This window comes from Symsagittifera roscoffensis, chromosome 4 (assembly GCF_963678635.1).
Source record: "Symsagittifera roscoffensis chromosome 4, txSymRosc1.1, whole genome shotgun sequence".
Lineage (NCBI taxonomy): Eukaryota > Metazoa > Xenacoelomorpha > Acoela > Convolutidae > Symsagittifera > Symsagittifera roscoffensis.
Genome location: NC_087065.1, coordinates 6,418,597 through 6,442,562, shown reverse-complemented (window position 1 = coordinate 6,442,562; position 23,966 = coordinate 6,418,597). Strand labels below are relative to the sequence as shown.

Genomic DNA, 23,966 nt, shown 5'->3' with positions numbered 1-23,966 from the left:
GTTGGTTCACTTAGAGATGCTTGTCGTTGAACTGGTTCTAGTGGTTCAGGTAAACGAGCGTGCCGTTCTTCAAAAGTGTATGGATTGTCTTGAAAAGAAATTCGTGTAGATGTTTGAGGATTTTGAGTAGTTGAAGGTGGTGTTGGATTATCTTGGGATGATGTCGGTGAAGACTGATTCTGTGACTGTTGGGTAGCAATTTTTGATGGATTTTTGAATTGTTACTTTAGTGGGAAGGTTTATGTTTATTATAATATTCTTCCAAAAAAATAATTAGAAAAATTGTTGCTAGGGCAAATGTGATGATTGCTTTCTTTATACATTTACATATTGTCAAAATGAGGGATGATAGAAATGTTATGAAAATTACAAACAATAAAAAAATATCAGTTCTACTGAAAATTGTTCGTATCATTTAGACAAGTTGTTAAAATCGTACCTGTGGATATATTCAAGGGTTTTGGAAAGTTGGAGGAATAGTTCGAGTATTGTGTAGAAAATTAAAAAAATGTTACAAAAAATGATTAAGATTATTAGAAAAGATTCAAGTAGATCAAAAAGAAATATTATAAAAGTTTCAAGTATTGAAAAAAAATGTTTAAAATTTGTAAGTATTTGAGCGACTGTTTGAGAGAAAAGCATTTAAGAAATGATCTCTTGGTCGAATATTTTTTGCTGTTTGAGGCGATTTTCTAGTGTGGTCGAATTATTTATTAGTTTTTTGACAAGTGGGTTGAGTTTTGTAAAAAATTGTTGGGGGCAATTTTCATGGTGACTGGGAGGTCGTCTTTTTCTTTATTTTTGTTTGTCAAATGATCCGGGGTATGGTGAGATTTTTATACTTTAGGCTAATTAAAATCTTCATTTTGTTACTTTAGGCTAAGTTATCAAATTTGTTTTGGGGGTATTCGTGGTCTGAGTTGGGGAAATATTGTTGATCTTTGGGTTATTAGATAAGGGAGGGGTACGGTATTATGGTGATATTTATTTTAGCTGTCAAGTTGGAGTGGTTTGCTTATTTTTGACCTGGAGGTTGTAAAGTTATAGTTAGAGATGTGCCTGGAGTTCTAGATTATTCGTCTAATTGATCTTAGTTTGAGTTAGAGAAAGTGGTGGATTGGATGAATCCTATTGGTCTATTTTGAACTAAAATTATTGCGTACTTGTGAGCATGTTATTTTGAAAAAATGAAATGAAAACTGTTACGGAGGTTTCAAGATTGTGAAGTATAAAATCTTAAAATTACTTTTTAAATTCTACTTTCTTTAATATTTTAGATTGAGGGATGAACATTTTGTAATTTTTACGTGGTTGATTTCGGAGTCTTGTTGTTTTTCTATGTTCTGATTTGTCTATTTCTTCTTGGGGTATTATTTGTTCGGTCATTTTTCTATTTTTTCTTTGTTTTGGAGATTCTTTTTGGTTTTGTGTATTGTTTTTGGTGGCGGTTGGTTTTGTGTTTTGATTTTCGGTGGGGTTATCATTTTGTTCTGTGTTTTTCAGATGTGGTTCATTTTGAATGATTTTTAATCCTGTGAAAGAATATAATTGAGTTAATTCGCGGAGTGCGTATTCTTTTGGGTAATAAGGTAATAGGTTGTTTCGATGTTGAACGATTTCTTTTTTGTTTGAGTCGGTAATTTTATATGTGACATCAGTGGGTTTTGCAATTATTTGGTAGGGTCCTTTTCGGAGGGGTTGTAATTTTTTAGAAATTCCTTTTTGAGTATTAAAATTAGGTATTAAAACAAATGTTCCAATTTTTAAATCGGAAGCTGGTGTAAAACGTGAATTGATTTGTTCATTTATGTTTTGTCTTTGTAATAACTTTTTCGTTATTTTTTGGTAAATTTCATTGTGTTTCTTATCTCTATTTAAAATCCATTCGGTGTGTGTACCGGAGGCTAGTTTAAGAATTTGTGGGTGATGAAAATGATCTTCATCGTGCGTATGTAATGGGAGGTTATAACAAATTGAATCTTTATTTGGTTGACAATAACCTTGTGCGTTTTTATGGGAATTTGCTGTAAACATTATTGGTTTGCGTGGCTTTTGGTTAAAAACCATTTCGTATGGTGACATTCCTAAAGTTGTCGTGATTTGTGAATTATATGCTAAGGGAAATAATTTTACATCTGCTGACCATTCGGTATATTTTGTATCATTTCCGTTGATGATACATCTAAGATATTCTTGTAGTGAACGGTTCATACCTTCGACTAAGCCGTTTGTCCAAGGTGCATGAGATGTACGTGGTTTGTGTTTAATGTTGTATAAATGACATAGTGTTATTATTTCATTATTTATGAATTCTGTACCGTTGTCTGTAACTAAAATTTCTGGTAGTCCGAATTTTGCTATCCAGTGTTCATAGAGTGTTGTGTAAGCGTAATAAGCGTTACAATGTGGTACTGGGTTAAGTGCTACATAATGTGTAAATGCGTCAACAATTACCATAATGTAGGAGTTTCCTTCTGATGAGGGTGAAATTGGGCCTTTAGTATCAAATGAGATACGGTGATTAAAGTACAAACTTTGTCCTTTAAAATCTTGTTTTTGTGCGATTTGTTTTTGATTTGGGTAAGGTTTATTTAGTTGACATACTATACAATCATTGCATAGTACTTTTATCCAAATTGGTGCATTTGGGAAGTAAAAATTTTGTATAAAATTTGAATATGTTTTTTCTGATCCAGAGTGTCCTTTAATATTTTGTGTATGTGAAATATTAAAAGCTATAAGAATCATACTTATAGGGAGACAGGGAACTGTAGATTCATTTAGGTTATACTCTAAAAGGTCTGTTTTTTCGTTAATTGTTGTGTTGTTAAATTTGCGAAAGTATCGGAGGAGTGTTTTGTTTCCTAGAATGGTTGAATCTGCTTTGATAGGTTTAGTTTTATATTTGTGCCATGATTTCAGTTGTCGAATTATTGGGTCAAGATTTTGATATTGTTTCAGTGTTGAAATTGTAATTGTTTCTGTTGGGGGGAGGAAAATGTTTTCGATTTCTAATTTAGATAAGGGTATTGTATCAAGTGGGTCATGGAGGTCAAAAACTTGATTTATTGTGTATTTTGAATCATTTGTTTGTGGTCCTGATAAATTTATTTTATCAGTTAAATCTTCTTTTTCAATTAGTGGAAAATGGTCTTTTTTAGGCGGGTGTTGTTTTGTTCGTTTTTGTTGGGTGTTACTTTTTATCCATTGAGAATATGGGATTGGTTTGAAGGTTGATGTTCCAAGTAAATCAACTTCATAATGATTATTTTGACAATCTAAATAAAGTGGGAAATGTTGTAAATTATTTATTTGTGATTGTTCAATATCAGTTTTAACTGCATATTTGCATTCTAATCGAGGTGATGTTTCGTTTTCTGCAAGGTAGAATTTTATGTTTTTGGGTATTTCAACTGTTGTTTTTCGTGTAAGTAATTCAGGTGGTGTATTTCGACTTAAGGTGTCTGGTAATGCAAGATTTTTTCCTGCAGTCCAAACTATATGTAAGTTTGGAAATTTCATTAGAATTAGTTGAAATCTGTAAACTCGGTGGTTTGGGTTAGATTTCTGTGTGAAAAGAAAAATGATTGGTTTGTGGTCTGTGAATAAAACTGTGGGATGTTTTGATCCAAGTATCAGAAATTCATATTCTGTCAGTGTATATATTATGGCTGTACATTCTCTCATTAGGGTTGAGAGTCGTAGCTCTGCTTGAGTGAATAATCGGGAGTTTGCTGATATAAGGTTCATTTTGTTTGTACCGTTATGTGATTGTAATAGTGCTGCGCCGATGCCAAAGTTCGAAGCATCGCACATTGCATAAAATGGTTGATCAGGGTCTGGAATTGTATTTGAAATTTGTTCAGTTAAAAGTTTCTTTATTTCTTCGAATCGTGTTTGATGTTCTGTGTTCCATTCAAAATTATTTTGTTGTCTAAGGATGTTATAAAATGGTCGTAGATATAATTGCATTTTATAAACATATTTACTTAAAAAGTTTAACATTCCAAGAAATTCTTGGATTTTCTTTTTATTTGTTGGTGGTTGAAGTTTTTGAATAGCGTCAATGCGTGATTTCAGTGGAGTGATTGTTTTTCTTTCTATGTTATGTCCTAAGAATTTAACTCTTGTCAAAAAGAAGTGTGATTTATCGGGGGCGGCCTTCAGATTTTCGTTCTGAAGTATTTGGTGATATTTTTCTAAAACGTTGAACATTTCGTCTTTTGTTTGTGATTGCATAAAAACATCGTCTAGATAGGTGATTGCGTTTTTCTTGAGTATTAGTGGTCTAAAAATTTTGCTCATAAAAGCTGAAAATGCTGCTGGTCCTATGGATATTCCATAGAATAAGCGGTTGAATTCATATTGTTGGTTTCCGATAACAAATTGTGTTAAACGTCGTGATTGCTCATCTAGTGGCATTTGATTGTATGCACTATTCATATCGGCGGTTGTAAAGTATTTGCCGTTTATTTTTGTTAAAATAACTTGTATTGGTTCAATGGGCCAATTACATTTTGATTCATCTATGAGTGAATTGAGGTATCTAGCGTCGAGAACGATTTTTAATGATTCTCCTTTAGCTAGAATGATAACGGGGTTGATGAATGTGTTGCCTTTTGGTTGTTCTTCTTTATTAACTGGTGATATAATGTTGTATTGTTCTAAAATATCGAGTAATCTGTTTACTTTATCATGTAAGTGAATTGGTACTTTACTTGCTCTCTGTTTTTTGAAAACTGCGTCTGGTTTTAACGGGAGATGTAGTGATGAACTGATTTTTCCAACATCGAATTTTGATGTTGCATAGACTGATGAATATTTAATTAGCTGTTTGGCTAATTTTTCGAATTCGTCTTGTGTTATTTGTGAATGTTGGAAATTAAACATTGTTAAAAATTTTTGTTGGTCTGCTGTGTAGTTACTTATGTTGAATGTAGGTTTGAAATATGGAGTTTTTGTGAAATAATCCGTATTTCTGTTTTCGTTACTTATTATATTATTTATAGATAATTCTTCATTAAGAATTGTAGATTGGCAAATATCTAGTAATTGGAGTATATTATTTACGCGATAGGCTTTTTCGTGTATTGGTGATATTGTAGCGTTGGTTTCACAATATCCTAAAAGTCCTAAAGGTAATGTTACTTGGTAAGGTGTATTATTATAAACATGTAAGGAAATAATATCTGAATTCGAATTTTTCAAATATTTTATTGAAGAGATTGTGATTTTGAAAAATTTATGAATAGGTTTGAATTCAAAATCTGACATATAAAATTTTTGTTTGTTTTGTTCTTTATCATATTGGTGAACTTGTTTGATTGAAAAATTATAGATGTTTCCTGATAGTGGTTTCAGGTGTTTTCTTTGTTGGTTAAATATCGGATAAAATTTTGAAAAGAATGGTGGTTGTTTATTTAATCTTTGAAAAAATGTTAAGGATGTTTCTTTTGTTTTTGTATATTTATCTTTGATTAATATTTTACTATTTAGTATGTTAATTGTTGGTATATACTTCGAAATAAATGGTATTCCAATGATATTATATTTAATATCAGTGATATGAAATATTTGTTTAAATGGCTTATTTAAAATTTTGCTTTGCTCCATTGTTCTGGTAGGGAGGAGAAATAATTGGATTTTTCCGTAGTTTATCAATGTTGATCCTTGTGCTGTTGCTAGCTTACTGGAGGTTTCAAGAGGTGTTAGCTTTGGATGTAAAGTTTTTATTTCATTCCATGTGGGAATGTTTATTATGTTTGATTCTGCTCCTGAATCAATTAAAAAATCTATTTCAAGGTCTGGTGGTTGAAATTCTTTATTTCTTGGGCTTTCTAAGAGAAATGGTATTGTCCAAATTTTTTCTTTGGGTTGTTCTTTTTGTATATTTTGATAAATGTGGTTTGTATTCAAGCATTTTGTTTTGGTATTTTTATTGGTTTGATTTGTAGTGTTTATCTCATTTGTTTCTTGCGTCGTTGGTGTGGAATTTATGGGTGTAGTGTAATTATTTTGAAGAAATTCTGATTGATTTTCATATATATGTGATGGAAAGGGTTGTTCATATATGACAGATTCATAGTCGTTTTCGATTTTTATCATATTGATAGCAAGAGTGTTTTCAGTATCACTTTCTGAATCTGATGATGTACAGTTTATTTGATTGAGTTGTAACGCATCAGTTACTGTGTCATCAATACCTGGAGGGTCTGATGTTGTTTCTGGGTTAGATTGTACTTGATTGATTTGCCTTTGATGTTTAGGTGTGTTACTTCTATGACGATTATTAGAATTATTATAGTTATTATTATTCCTATGTGGTGATTGGGAATAATTTCTGTAACGATTATTATAACTTGGGTGTCGATTTTGTGAATTATTTCGCGATCTGTTTTGGTAGTTATTGTTTGATCTGTTATAGTTCGATCTATTATATGAGTTATTCCTTGATCGGTTGTTCGGGTAATTCTGGTTTCGGTTGTTTGAATAACTTCTATTTCGATTATAGGAGTAGTTTCTATTCCTATTGTATGATGAATTTCGTGATTGATTGTTTGGATAGTAGTTATTTCTTGATTGGGAATTAGATCTAGAAACAAATCGTTGTGTATTTGAATTTGATCCGGAGTAGTTATTTCTACTATTTGGTCTATTGTAGTGATTTTGTGATGAATTATACGTGTTTCTTCGTTCTGGTGATCTTCCTCTATAACTTGAGTTATATGGGGATTGATTTCTTGTATAATTTGTATTGTTCGGGAGTGGTTTTCCTGAACTGTTGTTGCTGTGAACTGTTTTGTTCGGTAGATTTTGATCTTTTTTCATGTATTGATAGAATGATTTATTTGGTTCTTTGTATTTTTGAGGTTTATTTTGACTATCTTGCTGTTTTTGTCTACATTCGGAGATACTATGTCCGTATCGGCGGCAATAATTACACCATTTTTTGAAAGATGGTTTGCCTTTAAAGTTCGGGTTCTTTTCGTAAATATTGAGTATTTCAGTGATTTTTTCAACGAGGTCTGTTTCTGATTCCTGTATATTATTAATATTAGTGGAAGTCGTTTCAATTTTGTTAACGTATTGTAATTTCAGATTTTCCGTTTCTTCTAGTTTCATCGTGATTTCTGCTTGTTCTAATTTGTCTACTAGTTTTCGAAAATCTAAATCGGGTTCTCGAATTGAAGAAGGATGGGATGCTCTCTTTTTTATTGCTATTTTCCTTAATTGTGGTGTTAAGGTCATCATTAAGATTTCTGTCATCTTTGTGTTTTTATAGTCATGTGTATTTAGTGAATATGCTTTTCGAACTAGTGTTTCGATTCGTACTGCTATTTGCTTGATGGTTTCGTTTGGTAATCTGCGAATTTCATTACATAAAACTCTTTGTTGTTGTTTGTTTCTTTCGGAGTCAAACATTTTTGAAAATTCTTGTGTAAATCTTTTCCAGTTTGATTTTATTTCTAGAGGTAGTACTGAAAACCATTTTTGGGCTGCGCCATCTAAGGTTGTTTGTATCAACGCTGTGCGTCGATGTATCCAGTTTTGATGTAGTGGCGTATTAATTGGTTCAGGTCCTATATTTAAAATCAAATTTGCTGTTACTGCATTTAAATAATCTTCTACAGAGTATTCAGGGTCTGTTCCTGTGAAAACCATTAAAGGTTTGTTTGATGTTATTGATGATCCACCCATAAGGTATGGATTCATTGTCATTTGTAATGATTCTGCTGCATTTGGCATTTGAGAAAAATTTGAAAGTTGGTTTCTTGTTATTTCATGTTGTTGAAGATAATATGGGAGTGGTATTTCATTTTGCATTTGTGATGGTTGATACGAGTGTGCAGTCATTGGATTTTGTTGTTGAATTGGTTGAAAAGTTTGTGTATTAATTGGATTTTGTTGTTGGATTGGTTGTTGATATTGTGCATCTATCGGTTGTGGAGAAAAATTTCTATGATTTGTACGTGTTTTTTGTATTCCTTGTCTACGATATTCTTGAGTATTTGGTACAAATATATCTGGTTGTAAGAAGTCATCATCTGAGGATAAATAATCCATTTGATAAGATGTTTGTTTTTTATTTTTATTTTGTTGAAAAAATGGGTAATTTTCACTGCGATCCTGTGGAGGATTTGGTTGAAAATTTTTGGAATTATATTGGGCCGTTGGGTTATCCCAGTTTCGAGGTTTTGTATATTGATTAAAATTCCTTTGTGGTTGATAATTTGTTTTTGATGGATGTGTATAATTATAATTATGGTCTGCAAAGTTGTTTCTAGTGAATGTTTTGCGTGTTTTTGATGGTATTGTCATGGGTCTATATGTTTGGTAATCCATATGTGAATATTTAGGAGCAACCGAAGGTTTAACGGTTGATTGTAAGGTTACCTGTGTTTGTGAAGGATTTGTATTTCTTGGTGTTGTTAAATTTGGGCGTATTGGTGAAATACTTTGTTGTGTAGTTGTTGTGTGTACAATTTCTTCATTTATGAAGTGTGATGGTGTCTGGATATCTTGTTGAGTAAGATTCCTTGTTCCATTGAGGTTTTCGTTGTGTATGACTGTAGAGTTTAAACTATTATTTTGTGTATCGGGTAAAAATGTATTATAGTTTAATGGTGTTGCATCAATTGTTAATGGTATTACTCTTACGTAATCTCTTATGTAAGATATTGTACCTATTGCTTGACTTGAGATTGATTGTGGAAAGCTTATAAATGCGGGATGAGACCATTCGGGGTCCCAAACATAATCTGATTGTTCTGTGATAGCGGTATCATCGTTCGAATTTTGGGGTCTAAAATTTTTTCTTGCTTGTGCAATTAAATCAATATTGTGTGTGAAATAATCTATTATGAACCATGCCAAAATTTTTTGTAAATCGTGTTTGGTATGTTGTGAAACGTCGTACCAACTTCCAACTGTTTGTGTATGAGGTGTGATTACAAGGTCGTATTTTTTGTTATCTATTTCACAATTGTGTAAAATGATTGTTTGTTTATTTCCTAGGTTTTTAAATGACATAAGGTTTAGGATGACGGATGCAAAAGGTTGTTAAATGATTTCTATTTTCCTAAACTGTTAGTTCTTACGATTTTTTGGTTAGCTTAACCTGGGTCTATTTGTTCAGGGTTGGAGAGAAAAGTATATCGATTCCGAAGAATGATTTTTACTTTCTCGTGACTAGTATAAGCTAAGGTGTTAACTTACTTAATCTTACTTAGGGGTAGTGATTGTGTTCAAGGGTTGGAGAATAGTAAATCGATCCACAAGGTTCAGGTATAATTAGAACGCGAGTAGTTCGTTAGATACTATTTTAAACTTACTAAGTCTAAGATTTATCCTGGGTCTGGTAAGAGGGGGGGTCAAGTGAAGGATGATTAACCGAAGTTCTTCACTGTTTATCCTAATTTGAATGATTAGTTTTGTTTAAAAATTTCTATTAGTCTTGGGTCTTTAGAAAGGGTTGGGTAGTGAATCGACGTTTGAGGTCGTTAGACACTAATTAAGTGGGTGGGGGAGAACAAAGTTGTTCTGTTTGATCCAAGGATAAGCCTTGATGATCAAGTTTAAAATTTAATTAAGTAGAAAATGATTTAAGATCCAAGGATAAGCCTTGATGATCTGGTTTTAAAATTAAGTGACTTTAAATTTTGATAAAGTTTTAAATTTGTGTAAAGGAAAAATTTAGTGTTTTGATGATATTAGTGAGTTGATGATTGCTGTTATGTTTTAGGTGATGAAGCTGGAACAACAAGATGATTTATGATTACTAACCATTTATTGTCATGCTACTAATTTTTATTTTTATTTTCCAATAAATATTTTTCAAACATGTTTTGTATAATACTGCAGAGTTTTAGGAAAACGATCTTAGATCTTTTTATCAATCGTTATTGTATATTAATAAATTTGTTTAGCGCCTGAAATGATTTTGAAGAGTAACTTCAAGGTTTTATGTTTGCAAATGGAAATCTAAATTCATTGCAAGTAGTATTCGAAATATAAAAGTTTGTTCTGGCTTTTGCCGAACTATCATATAACTATACGGCAAGTTTCTACTTTGTCGTATGTCGTCTTTGGTTCGATGTCTTCTTCCAATTCCGGGTAGTTCTATTATGGTTCGGAATATTGGCTCTGATCTATTGAGTCGGAGAGACATTTCAATTAAATTATTGTCGTATAACATTTTGTAAATGTTTTTGTCTAATTTCTAATCTAATTTTGGTTAATTCTAATCTAGTAAGGTCTTGTTCGAGACTTATGGTCGCACCAGATGAGTTAAGACCGAAGTGTAACTCATAGAGTAATTTCGGATAGGGTACACCGTCTGCTCGTCACGCTATCTTATTTTCGGCCGGATAGATTCGTGCAACTTCTTAGTCTAATACCGATCCTAATCTTACTCTTATACTATCTAGTCTCAGGTTGTTTAACTAGTCTCTGCTAGGCTCAATAGATCTAGGGTATACTGGTTTATTGCGGCTGCTGAAGTGCTCGGGAGAGTCCAACTAATTTCTAAGTTAAATTCAAATCTCTCTGGTGCTGAAATTACAAGTAACTTCAGCACTTACAAATAAGTGGGTTGTTAGTCAGATGGATCATGATTGGTTAATATTAAATACTTTACATTGGTAAAACATTTAATTTATCCAATCATAAAATGTAGTTTAGATCAGGTTCCATAATGGTTGCACATGCATCAAAAGACTAACTTTGCCTCTGTTGATCATAACGGAAAGTTTAACCTCTCGCAAGTTGCTTCTCAAATGTTTTGTATATTTAAGACATTTCGCCCCTAACTCAGATTTCTTATTATTATTTTTTTTCATACCATACTAATGTGTGCTTAATATACTAAAATTCGATTTAAGTTATCTCCAAGTGTGCTGGCAAGTTCTCTCCAAATGTTTAAGCACTAGAAGCTTAGTCTGAGTTTTGGCTAGAGAGTATCTGCCAGTTACACTCTGGGTTTTCTTGTTACAAAAAGTCCAGGGTTAGTGTTTCGGATGAAACACAAAATTTCAAAACAAAAACTTTTGGTATTTTCATTTATGGAAAAAAGGCTTATCATAATATTCCATAGTATGGAAAAAATGCTTATCATGCTTATTTTTTTTGGTCTATAGTATGATAAGCATTTTTTCAAAATATGAAATAGTATGATAAGCTTTTTTTGTCAACCCGGGATGCCGCAATCTATTTGCAGTTTTTTCAGCATTTTTGATTCTATTTTATAGTTAATTAAAGATATTTGCCAATCCAGTGACAGAAAAAACAAAATGACTGCAGAATCCATTGACAAGCGTTGGACAAAAGGAGCAAAAGGAGAAAATGACTGCAGAATCCACTGACAAAGTTGTTGAAACCAGCGTCCTTTAACGAAACCCAATTCAACTGCCGAAAAACGATAATCTCCGAAATCCAATGACAAAAAATATCTTGTGGACATTTTGTGAAGGCTTCATTTGTTTTGTGAAACTCACTGACAAATGTCTCGCAAAAGATGTGTCTGTGGAAACACGAGTATATGCTTAGTTAAAAAACCGAGTTTGGTACCGTGATTATCCTTACAGTTGCATTAAGTTTGTGGGTGGAAATGCGTGAGGGGCAAAATGTTTCAATTATTTGGGGCGTAATGTGAGAGGAGCTAAAGTTATGAATTTTCATTTTAAGGGCTGCTCTGACTTCGAAAACTTGCAGAAACCAAGTGGGTGAAAAACTACCACGTAGGAAAGAAACTTGAATTGTCGAAAGAACCACTACTGGTAGAATTGTCTAATTTTGTAGCGACGTGTTTTGAAAGCATACGAAGGTTTTTAGTTGTCGTAACCCACAGAACGAAGGTTTTCAGGTATTGACAATTAAGGACCAATCAAAAGATATTCTTCGAACTTCAATCAGATTTTGTGTTTTGTTTACCTGTGCGGTTCCAGACCTTTCAGCACTGTCGACGACCTGAATGACTAAATCATACTGAGCTGAAGTTTCTCGATCGAGCTCCCCCGACACAAACAGCGAGCCCTGAAACAAGGACGCACATTTATCAACACCCTGGCTCATCACAAGGCTAAACACTAGGTGCAATTGATATACTCAATCAGATTTAGTCAACCAATCAGAGCTCAGTATTCGAAAATTCGAAACAAGCGTCAAATTTGGTTAATTTTTGGACAGTTTCAAGGTCTTTGATTGGTTGAAAGTTTCGCGCATTCGGTCTTTTGCCTATGAGAATAGCTCCTAAATAAAAAAAAATCAATCGAGAATTTCACTTCTTATGCTTGAGGGCCAAAGACACGAAAAAGGGGATCGCTTCTAAAGAAAATTTTGGATCTACTTAACAATTTCCACCCCTTTCAAGAAGGGGGGGGGGGGGGGGGGGGGGTTGGAGATTGTTAAGTAGGTCAAAATGGTCGATTTTTCGACCAATCAGAATGCAGCAAAATTAGAATTCTCAATAGAAAGCTCAGTGCTTATTTACTGTGTTGATTTATAGGGGTGGAGATTCTTAATTAGGTACCATAGGGGGGTCGGAGATTGTTAAGTAGATCCAAATTTTATGCATCAAAGAAAAGCAGATTTGAAACTATCAGACTTCAAAGCTAAATCCAACTCTCCCTAGCCCGGTATACTTTGTAGAAAATGTAAGCTCACACTGAATCAGTCATGCGTAATGAATCTCGCGAAAAACTCTAGAAGTGCGCAAAAATGATTTTTTGAAAAAATTTTGTCGACTTTTATTTGTCATCGTGAAGCACCAACTTGTTTATATTTAGCAAAGTTTTGATCAAAATGCCAATTTTTGAATACTTTGGTTCCTGTTTTCATCAAGCGGCTGCAATAGTGGTACCACGTTAAATTTCTAGAGGCAAAAAAAAACGTCTTTGGTTGCAAAAAAGAGCTTCGCTGAACAAAATAACTCGGTCTGGAACGTCGGGAAATAAGAGAAACGGTCTATGCTTAAACAGTCTAGATAGCCTTTCAAATTTCCTCTGCGAATCGCTGAAACTACAAATAATTATTCAATAAATTAGTGTGGCCGGGAACTCATTGAACCACCAGCTGTTTAATGGAGCTCACATTTGATGCAATTGAGATGTGCTGCTGTTCATTTTGACTCATTAGTGAGAAAGTGAGATCTTCGTCTCCATCTGGGTCGATAGCTGTGAACACATGAATCACTGAGCCGGCAGAAACACCCTCCGAAACCTGCAAAGTAATATTTTAAGGCACATTTTATTTCATAACTTTTATGTTTTAGTTGTAGTGTCATAAATGTTTCTGTCCTTACTTCTCTTAGACTATCCCTACCCCCCGTCACTAAGTTTTACTTGAGTAATTTTGAAGAAAGTAGCAGAAATAAGGGCTTTTTGAAAAAAAAAACTTGAGCACATAGAAAAAACATGCTTTTTTTGTTTGAAACATGTTTTATTGCATAACTGGATAGAAAAAAAACGTTTTAAAACCCCACCCTGCTTTGTTTCTGGTAAATTTGGAACTAAACGTTATCCGTGAGGCGCGGTTTTAAAATTCAAGGCACACAAAGGGCAAATATTAATTTGTTTGATAAAAAAATTGATTTTTTTCCTTTTTTGTATGGCTTATTCTTTCATGAGCTTTGGACTACAACCATTCAGTCTGCAAAGTATCCATTGTGCTAAGCGATGGTATATTTTGAATTAGTGCTTGAAGGTAGCTTAAGGTGATCTGGGCCGGCTGGTAGAAATTAGCGAGCCCAGATTGGCCTAACTGCGTTTGCCTTCTTACACTTAGTTATAATATACCAAGGTTAAACGCGAAGGTTACTTTATAAACTGAGTGATTGTCAAAGACTCTAGTCGGAAAACCCATACAAAAAATGGAATAGAAAACACTTCGGATTATTTTTAATTGTTATCTCGAGTGTGTATGATCATCTCTGCTCATTGTTCCGATCATTGAAAATGGCGAGGAGCTTCGTATTCGAGTGTATTTTTTATGCTATTTGTTTTCAACGGAAAATTTGGTGCCACAAAAAATCATCGGAATAGGTCGAGCGATATGTCTTGTTAATATTTTTTTGTTCACGATTCGAACGATGTTTAAAAAACTTCTAAATATTCTTTCCCAATATCGAGAAACAAGGTATAAAATTTTTAATTTTTAGTCCAATTTTGAAATGAAGCGATTGAGCAGGCTTACAATAGCTTATTTATGTTGAACTTAAGCCATGAAAACTTAATTTTACTCGAATAAAGTTGCTTTGTGGAGATTTTGGTGCCAAGTTGGGAAACCAAAATTTCAAACATCCAAAAAATTTTGCAGAAAAGAAAAAAATTTGAAATAATTTTTTTCTTGATAATTTTTATAAATAGATTTTTTTCTAGTCATTTTTCTACAAAAACTGTTGCTTAATTTGTCTATTTTACTATGACTGTCGAATATGCTCAAGTCCTTATTTTCCGCTCAGATTCTTTTATTTTTCCACGCAGACAAATAACCACACAGTAAGCGGCTGTCCTTAGTGCTTGTTTGTCTAGACTTTTCAAACAGATTCAAGGAAATCAAATGCAAATCAAGAGTTCAATCCGTGTTCTGAAAATCAAAACTATCAGAGGTTTTTAAGAAAAATCCAAAAGAAAAACTTAAGGTACTCGGATCTTCAATGTAGTTTGATTAGCGTAGGACTATTTTCTAGAATACTCTAACGACTGAAAGCGTAAGAAAAAGAAAAGTCTCGAAAACATCAGAAAAAAATCTTAGTTCAGAATGTAGGCTTACTCATAATTAAGACTGACAGAGAATCTGTAATTCAAAAATCATTTCCAACCAACTGTAACGTTTTGCTGAGAAACGTTTATGCAAAAAATTAAAAGAAATCATACTCCAATCGACTGAAAGCGTTAGAAAAAGAAAAGTCTCGAAAACATCAGAAAAAAATCTTAGTTCAGAATGTAGGCTTACTCATAATTAAGACTGACAGAGAATCTGTAATTCAAAAATCATTTCCAACCAACTGTAACGTTTTGCTGAGAAACGTTTAAGCAAAAAATTTAAAGAAATCATACTCCAATCGACTGAAAGCGTTAGAAAAAGAAAAGTCTCGAAAACATCAGAAAAAAATCTTAGTTCAGAATGTAGGCTTACTCATAATTAAGACTGACAGAGAATCTGTAATTCAAAAATCATTTCCAACCAACTGTAACGTTTTGCTGAGAAACGTTTAAGCAAAAAATTAAAAGAAATCATACTCCAATCTAATTTTGATAATTTGATGGTGTCAAAATTTTTTCATTTTTCAATGTTTGGTTCTGTTCTGAATACTAAGTATTGGGAGTGATTTTCACTGAATTGAAACCAAATAAAAAAATCAGATGTATGATAGATTTATCGGATGAAAATCTCCAGTAATCACTCAAGCTGTTCAAAAACTTCATGGTTGCCTTCAGGCGCGGATCTAGGAATTTCTCGAGTGGGGGCGGATTTTAAAAATAATGGGACATTTTTCTCGATCTTTTTTAGGTCGACAAAACTGAATTTCTGACTTTTCCCAAATCACTCTAGAGAGCCTATTTTGACCAAATTTTCTATGCCGCAGTCAAATGTTTCAAAAAAGGCCAAAATCGCGTTTTTTTTGGCGCGCGTTCCCCCATCAAAATTAGTATTTATTGGCGCCGCAGGCGCCTTTTTAAAAGTTTTAAAGTCAGTCATCCAAAAATGGATGTCTCAAATTGTACAAAGTGGGGACACTTTTGGTCGGCATGTCCCCACTTTGTACAATTATTTCCCATTATTTTGAAAATCCGCCCCTCGAGAAACTCCTAGATCAACTCCTGAATATGATAATAATTGTTTTGTGTTTTGCCAAGTTTTTCTTGACACTTTATTGCAACTGATGTATTCCTACTTAAACGACAATTACCCATTTTTGATGTGTTCCCAGAAAAACTTTGAAGACATGATTTTTTCGCCTCCTGTCGTGAGGCGACCTTCGGTGCCTCGTTTGTTATTTGTCCTTTTGCAGTCATACTGCAAAAGATATTAATTATGATAACCAAGGTCACGGTGCTAGTTCCTATCTCAATACCACGCTGAGCGTGTTGTATTATTATCTGTTAAAACTTACTGTATGCTAGCAATCTGTTTATCAATCATCTCATGTTCTATCGGGACAAATTCCCAAACCAAGTTTATTATTCGGAACTAAGTATAAAAACAACCAAGTATCAAACTATAACAATTTACTTATTGTTCCGCAACCAAGTTTTCATTCTTAGACTTCGGCAAATCTCATGGCGCAGCCAGCAGTTCCTGTGAACGAAGACAGGACTGACCTGTTAGGCATTCCCCCCTATTGGGCGAAAGCCTCTGTTAGCCCACCATTCCTGTGGGAATCGTGGATCGGTCAATTCTTTCTGGCCGCTGGCCTGAAAGATAATATCAATCCTCATGATCTGTTAGTTGAACCCACCGAGGTTATAGATGAACCTCCTCCAAGACCAGAGTCAGTCGCGGAGGGCGAAGATGCTGGAGCAGCTGAGGCCCGCAGACGGAGAGATCAAGCGGCGATCCGGAGGATCACTGAACTAAACGTAGAGAGGCGGAGGAAAGGCCCTCGGATTAGCCAGAATTGGTTTTATCATGAAATTGAAGCTCGCATGAAATCTCGCTTGTTCTTTGCCCTGGGAAACGAAGGTAGAAGACAATTTGCTGACTCATTTCCTCACACGGACATTAGTAATATCCCTTTTCGCGAATTTCACACTGGATGTGAAACGCTGTTCAAGGTTGAACGAGAGTTTACGGTGGAGCGTATCAAGTTATATAAAACGGTTTTTATGCTTGAGAATGACACTTTCTCGTCATTTTACGCTCGCTTGAGCGCCCAAGTGGCTTTGTGCAATTGGCCTCATGATCAAGAAAAGGAGACTCTTAAAGACCTCTTCATCGGGCGGATTCGAGACGTTGAGGTTCAACAACAACTCATCAAAGCAAAAGCTGATCTAGATGGCACTTTTAAGCTCGCGCTAGAGTGCGAGAAAGGAGCAAGTAGGTCGGCTCAGTTTCAAAAACTACTGCCACATAATCAAAATTCAACCGGTATCAAAGTGAAACAAGAACCCACTTGTTCTATTCAGCCGTCGAGAAGGAGGCGAAATTATCCTCAAAATCAAAATAATCGACAGTCGTCACAAAGCAATCAAACAAGTAAATCGTGTTAATTCTGCGGTGATCCTTATAGTCCGGAGCACCGAAAATCCTGTCCAGCTCGTGACGTAACGTGTAATCTCTGTCGGAAACGAGGTCATTTCGCGAAATGCTGTAATTCCTCGAAACGACGTGTCAATCTGGTGCAAGAAAATGAGGACATGTCAGGTCCCTCTGTGGATTGTAATTTCATAGATGTAGACCAGGATAGTGAGCCCAAATATGGGGTGTTGCAGCTAGAATCCGCTGTGATGATAAATAGTGTAGAAATTCTTAAGTCAAGTGGAGGACAACCTCGGAGCCTCAGTATTCAGTTACGCTCTGGTTATAGTTTTTTTATTCAACAGTCGACACAGGAAGTCCGGTTTCGCTCCTGAACAAACGCACTTGTGATTTACTCTTGCAAAGAAGCCCGTCGATAGAGTTTCGCGATATCACCTGGTACCCTATCGATACCTTGTATGTCGACTACAATAAAAGGCCTATTCGCCTTTTGGGGTCGATCCAAATACCGATTTCCCCTAGTGGCTTTTGGTGGCAAACGCTCAGTTCCTCATCTCGGAGAATAGAACTCGTAATCTTCTCGGTTTGGACTTGCAGGAGAAATTGGGCATTGTGACTACACAACTGAGGGCAGAAACAATCCAGTCGGTGGATTATAGCTCTTCAGATCCGGTATCAGAATATTGGAGTTCCTTTTTCGCAAAGAAGTACGCTCATGTGTTCAGTCGCTTGGGTCGATCAAAGAGTCATAAAGTACACACTAATTTCAAATTCCCGTTAGTACCACGTCAAATCAAGGGAAGAAAAGTGCCTATTCATATACAGGATAGGGTCGCGAGTGAAATAAAACTTCTGGTGGAGCAAGGACATATTGAAAAGTTAGACAAGTGTACGACTGATTTCTTTATTGCACCAATTGTTCTAACTGCCAAAAAGGATGGATCGATCAAACTGGCCCTTAATGCTAAACCGATGAATGCTCAAATCTGGAAAAATAAGTACCAGATGCCGAACATTCACAAACTTATTGATTCCGCGGCACATGTAATAACTCGTAATGTTCCTGGGAAGGTTTGGTTCACATCCTTGGATTTAAAATATGCGTTTAGTCAGTTGCCACTGTCATCACTCACTAGCAGCCACTGCAACTTCAATATTCTGTGTGGCGAGGCGAATGGAACGTACCGTTTCAAGACTGGGTTTTATGGACTGACTGATATGCCCACGGAGTTCCAGAAGGCTATGGACTGTACCTTACAAGGGCTGGAAGGAGTTATCTGTTACCTCGATGACATTTTGATCGTCACTAAAGGAAATATCCAAGAACATAATGATTTGGTCGAGAAAGTTATGGAAAGGCTTGAAACGGAAGGATGGGCCCTTAAACTGAGTAAGTGTGAATTCTCTGTTAACCAACTAACTTGGTTAGGTTATGACATTAATGAAAATGGGTACTCTCCAAATTTTTCTAAAATCGAGGCAATCCAATTGCTCAAACCACCGCGAACTTTAAAACAACTTCGATCATTCATGGGAACGTTGAATCATTTACAAAGGTTTATCCCCGATTTGCATACCCATACTGTCCATTTTCGGGCCTCATTGAAGGCCTGCAATAAACAATCGTTCCTATGGGGGGAGGATCAAAATACAGCCTTTTACGATATCATTAAAATGATTGCGAAAATTCCGAGCCTGTACCACTTTGATTCATCAAAGGGTTCGAGAGTAAAATGTGACGCGAGTCATAATGGATTAGGCGCTTGCCTTGAACAGAAAGTGGAACCAGCAGTTTGGGCTCCAACTGCTTTCGCCTCGCGTTTCCTCAATGATGCGGAGGTCAAATACAGCACTAATGAATTGGAATTACTGGCTATTGTCTGGGCCTGCGAACATTTCCGTACTTATTTGTTAGGTACGCGTTTCCAGGTGTTAACCGATCACAAAACTATCATATCGGCCTTAAATGAAAATTATAACCACAAGTCCTATCAGTCTCGCTTTGCTCGTTGGGCCGATTGTCTGCTACCTTTCGATTTTGAGGTTATTCATGTCCCAGGGGTCACACTGGGGATTGTTGATTACTTGTCACGTTATCCTACCTTTTCAGCTCCTGAACCCTCCAAATACGATGAACTTTTGTAGTTAAGTCAATTGAGGCATTCCACAAGGCCCTCTCGTTTATCAATTCTTATAATTCCTCTCCGGGATATCAAAATGGTGTAACACCGCAAGAGGGTGTCCAATTTTTGTCTCAACGTAATAACGCTTGTTATTTACGTCATTTGCCGGTTGAGGGCGCTGTTAATGTTAATCAATGTCTCAACCAATCATATTGCAGTATGCAAATGAATTGCTTGCGTTGTGCGTCTCAAGAGGGCGTCGAGTTATGCGCTCACGATTTCAACCAATCAGGGACTGGTATGCTAATTGATTGCTGCAAACTAGATGACGTTTCAAATAATCACTGTCTCCGACCTGAATCTTTTAGAAACAGTCAACTTCTTTCAAACAATATTATTTTCTCAAAGAATCAATTCAATATGACATCACCGAAAAATACAAAACAAACTCCTACTGACTTAAACACTCCCATCATTTAAACCAGACTCTATGACCTCACTACAACCCAATACTGAACAGGCAGATTTACAAACCTTTGTGGAAACTTTTCCAGTCAGCTCTCCCAACTTTCGTCGACCTAGCCCAAGGCCGCAATTACGGTCTCGCCAAATTAACCGCATGTCTCGAATAGATCAGATTCGACAACGTAATCGGACACGGGAACGAGCTGCTAAAACCCGCTTTGTTGCCACAAGGACTACTACTAGGAAGGACAGCCATTCACAACTGCTAGAAGCAATGAGACGATGTCGCCTATCAAAACCCGGACGAAAAAACATTGCCGAGAAGACTGGGATCTTAGCGATAAACGGAGGCAAACCTCTTCTTTCCTCATCCAAAAAGGAAATTGTGGGCTTGCCAGGGCTCTTTGACGCGGACTTGTTGGCAGAATTGACAGCGGAAGATCGTTTCCTCGGCCCCATGAAGCGCGCCATCACGAACAAGGATATCACCTCCTTCAATAAGCTTGGTGCGTATATGGCCCAGTTCTGGCCCAAAGCAGCGGTGGTTAATGATTACGTGGTAATCGACAAAAAATTGGCCATTCCTGAAGCTCCCCGACAAGCTGTACTTGCTCGCCTTCGCAGATCTCACCCGGGACAAGAGGCTATGATGACTGCCTCCGAATATCTTTGGTGGCCATTTATGAACCGTCGAATCATCGAGACGTGTGAAAAGTGTCGGGAATGCACCCTGTTCGGTAAGAATCTTAAACCCGCCGCAACTTACAATACTGCGGATTCTCTGCCTGTACTATCTGGACCTAATCAGGAATTACAATTAGACTTTGCCGGCCCGATAATTGATGAAAAAGGGTGTAAGATTTTCCTCTTAGTAGCGATTGATCGGTTCTCTAAGTTTCCTTCAGTACTGATTTCTAAGACCACTGGGGCTAAAAAGGTTACTAAATTTTTTGACTCCTAAATTCGCGTACACGGTCTTCCTCGTTCGATCAGAACAGATCATGGTTCAGGTTTTAAAAACCATTTGGTTCAGGAATTCTGCTCTAATAGAGGTATTAAACATATCCTCTCGCCGGTCGGTGATCATCGCGGCAGTGGTTTGGTCGAACGATCGATTCAGACAATCAAAAGAAAACTGGGCGTGGCGCAACTCGATCCTAATTTCAAAAACATCAAAGATACGGTTCATCAAATACTTGAAGACATTCGCTAGACTAATCACTCGGTGCTTAAGAAATCGCCTTTTGAATTGCATTTTGGTCGTAAACCTAATACTGTTTGGTCTCAGGCACGTAATAATGTTGTTCAATCTGATACTTCAGCCCAAGGATTGGAGCGCAACCTCCTTACACCAGACCAGATCGCCAGTAACGACTACAGTAGGGACAGGGCAAAAGTTGTTCCTCGTGGCAGTTCCAGTCCAACACTTCCAACCCGATTCGAACCCTTGTTTTCATTGGACACTAACATAGCAGACAGCGAACCCTACAAGGCATTGGCGGATCTTGCTCGGGCGGCTAATCGTTGGTCACAGTACAGGCGGAATCTTCCCCCAGATGGAGGGAAATTGATACTGAAGGAGCTTGCAACCCGGCATTCGGACCTCGCTAGTTCTCTCAAGTCTGGCCTCAACAGCAATACCCTTCGCTTTTCGGCAACCGCCTCACCTCCGGGGATGCAAGTCGGCTCTAGACAAACACCCGTTGTGCAAACTACTCGTCCTTCAAGAACAAGTAAATTAGAAAACCTTCTACTGTCTGACCCGGGTCGAGTCAAAGTCTTTAGGAAAAATATTGATCGTCAGTCGGGAAAACCTCTGTATAAACTAACCAAGTTTAAGATTGTTCGTGTTACGGATCATACTTATATTACCAACAATGGGAAAGTTTACCGGAAAAATCATATCTGTCTTAAAACCTAATTATCGGCCTACCGTTTCAGTTGCTCCGAACACTATAGGTGCTCGCGCCAGGACTTCGGGCTCAACTTCTCGGGAAGCGGCTAAACGACTTATCACACGATCACAACCCACGTTACTGGAACAGCGGCCTAACAACCCTTCTCTCTCTACCCCGATGGTAGATCTCACTGTTGACTCCTCTAGTGATAGCTCATTTGGCTCTAATTACGATCGTCAGGGCACTAGAAACTCTACTACTACTGGTAAACGACAGAGGTTCCAGGGTGACTCACCGCCGGTCCGATTTGCTCGTCAACTTGTTTCAACGTCGAATCCTCACTCCTTCACTCATACTACTTCATCAAGAAATATCGACTCTACTCAACCACCGGATGAGTCGTTCGTCTCGCCTCAACCGAAGAAGGTACATCGCGCTGTTCCTGCATCGTCTACTCCTCCTGCGGAGCCTCCAGAAGTTATTACATCTGGTCCTGAACTTATAATTTCGTCGCCAAGAAAGGAGGCATCAAAAGATTCGAATCCTGCCTCTCATTCAATGCCCATGGAGCTGTCTTCTTCATACCCTTCACTTTCTCTACCTGCACAACCAGTAGCTGATAATACCGAGCCGGTCAGGGCGTCTCACCGCAACAAAAAGCCAACGCAGTTTTTCGGCGATCCGCTGAGACATTCGGTAAGACTTGTAGAGGAGGATCAAATGTTGTCCTCGGAAACGATATTCGCCTTACCAGTTACGGAGGCATCGATTTTGCCCTCAGTTGCGTCGTCCCTCTTACCCGTTACGGAGGAACAGCTTATGCCCTCAGTTGCACTTTCAGTGCCCACATCGTCACCACGAAAGCCTCTCATTCGCGATCGTTTTACGCCTCACTCTCAAACTCAGACGTCGTCTTCCCTCGCTAATAGGAAGGAAGGGAAAGATACCACAGGCGCAGACTGATCTTATCGCCAGGAATAAACTATCTTGAAAAATTTGTTAAAACTATTCAAACTTCGGCTAAAACTTTTCTTGTGATCATTTTGTTTACTGTGCGCAATTGAGTGGGCTAGGGGGGCTATCATTCATTTGTTTGTCCAGGTGCAGTTTTACTTATTTATAATTTTGAAGTCTTCCAAAATTTTTCCCCGCGGGGAATGTCGTGAGGCGACCTTCGGTGCCTCGTTTGTTATTTGTCCTTTTGCAGTCATACTACAAAAGATATTAATTATGATAACCAAGGTCAAGGTGCTAGTTCCTATCTCAATATCACGCTGAGCGTGTTGTATTATTATCTGTTAAAACTGACTGTATGCTAGCAATCTGTTTAGCAATCATCTCATGTTCTATCGGGACAAATTCCCAAACCAAGTTTATTATTCGGAACTAAGTATAAAAACAACCAAGAATCAAACTATAACAATTTACTTATTGTTCCGCAACCAAGTTTTCATTCTTAGAGTTCGGCAAATCTCACCTCCCACTTTTATATCTTAGACTTTAGTTCTTGATATTAAAAATTTTATCTTGAAACTTTATTCCAACTGATGTATTCTTAGTTAAACAACAATTACCCAGTTTCGATGTGTTGCCAGAAAAACATTGAAGACATGGTTTTTGTTTTCACCTCCCACTTTTGAAGCTTAGTCTTTAGTTTTTGATATTTTAAAACTTCTTTGCGCGTTTTTTTTCGATGATTTTATTGTTTCAAGCTTTTGAAATTTTTTTAAAAAATTTTTGTGGGTAATTTTTCGATGCTTTTGATGTTTTATCTGTACGTTTTCAATCGTAATTTGTCACATGAACTGTGAACGTAAACAAAACAGAATTTAAAAAAAGTAATTTCAATACCCTTAATGTGTTTCCTCGTGTCCATTCGATGACAGGGTTGTTGTCGTTGTCATTCAGAACATTTACAGCCAGAGTGTATTGAGACGAAAGACGCAGGCTGACATTTAAGGGCGTGTCAGTTAGAATGAGCTCAAGTGTGTATCTGGCATCTGTCTCGAAGTCCAGTGGAGAAATCAAGTAAAAACTACCTGGAATGATAATTTCTTAATTATTTTAATATGTATTTTTTGAAAGAGATTCTTTTGATAAATGATCATTCTAAGATGTCCTTAACTCAAAAGCAGCCATATACAACTGCTGAACGCTGCTGTCATAATATAATTCTTCTTTTTTGAAAAATCTTGTCAACTATTTTCCCCTTTTGCAAATTTAGCAGGGAAGGATTCATTGCAAGTTTGTTATGCTTAATTGACATCGTCATAAGGCTGGAAGT

At 36.4% G+C, this 23,966-nt stretch overlaps 1 protein-coding gene across 1 annotated transcript in view; it reads right to left on the bottom strand.

Annotated features, from left to right (window-relative positions):
• Positions 1 to 23,966, bottom strand: part of LOC134844473 (cadherin-23-like) — a 108,120-nt gene that overhangs the window by 57,398 nt on the left and 26,756 nt on the right. The window contains exons 19-21 of the mRNA XM_063861175.1: positions 23,534 to 23,721; positions 13,087 to 13,215; positions 11,929 to 12,030 (exon numbers count right to left, since the gene is read on the bottom strand). Of these exons, the coding sequence (XP_063717245.1) occupies positions 11,929 to 12,030; positions 13,087 to 13,215; positions 23,534 to 23,721 (419 nt within the window). The remainder of the gene's footprint in view (positions 1 to 11,928; positions 12,031 to 13,086; positions 13,216 to 23,533; positions 23,722 to 23,966) is intronic.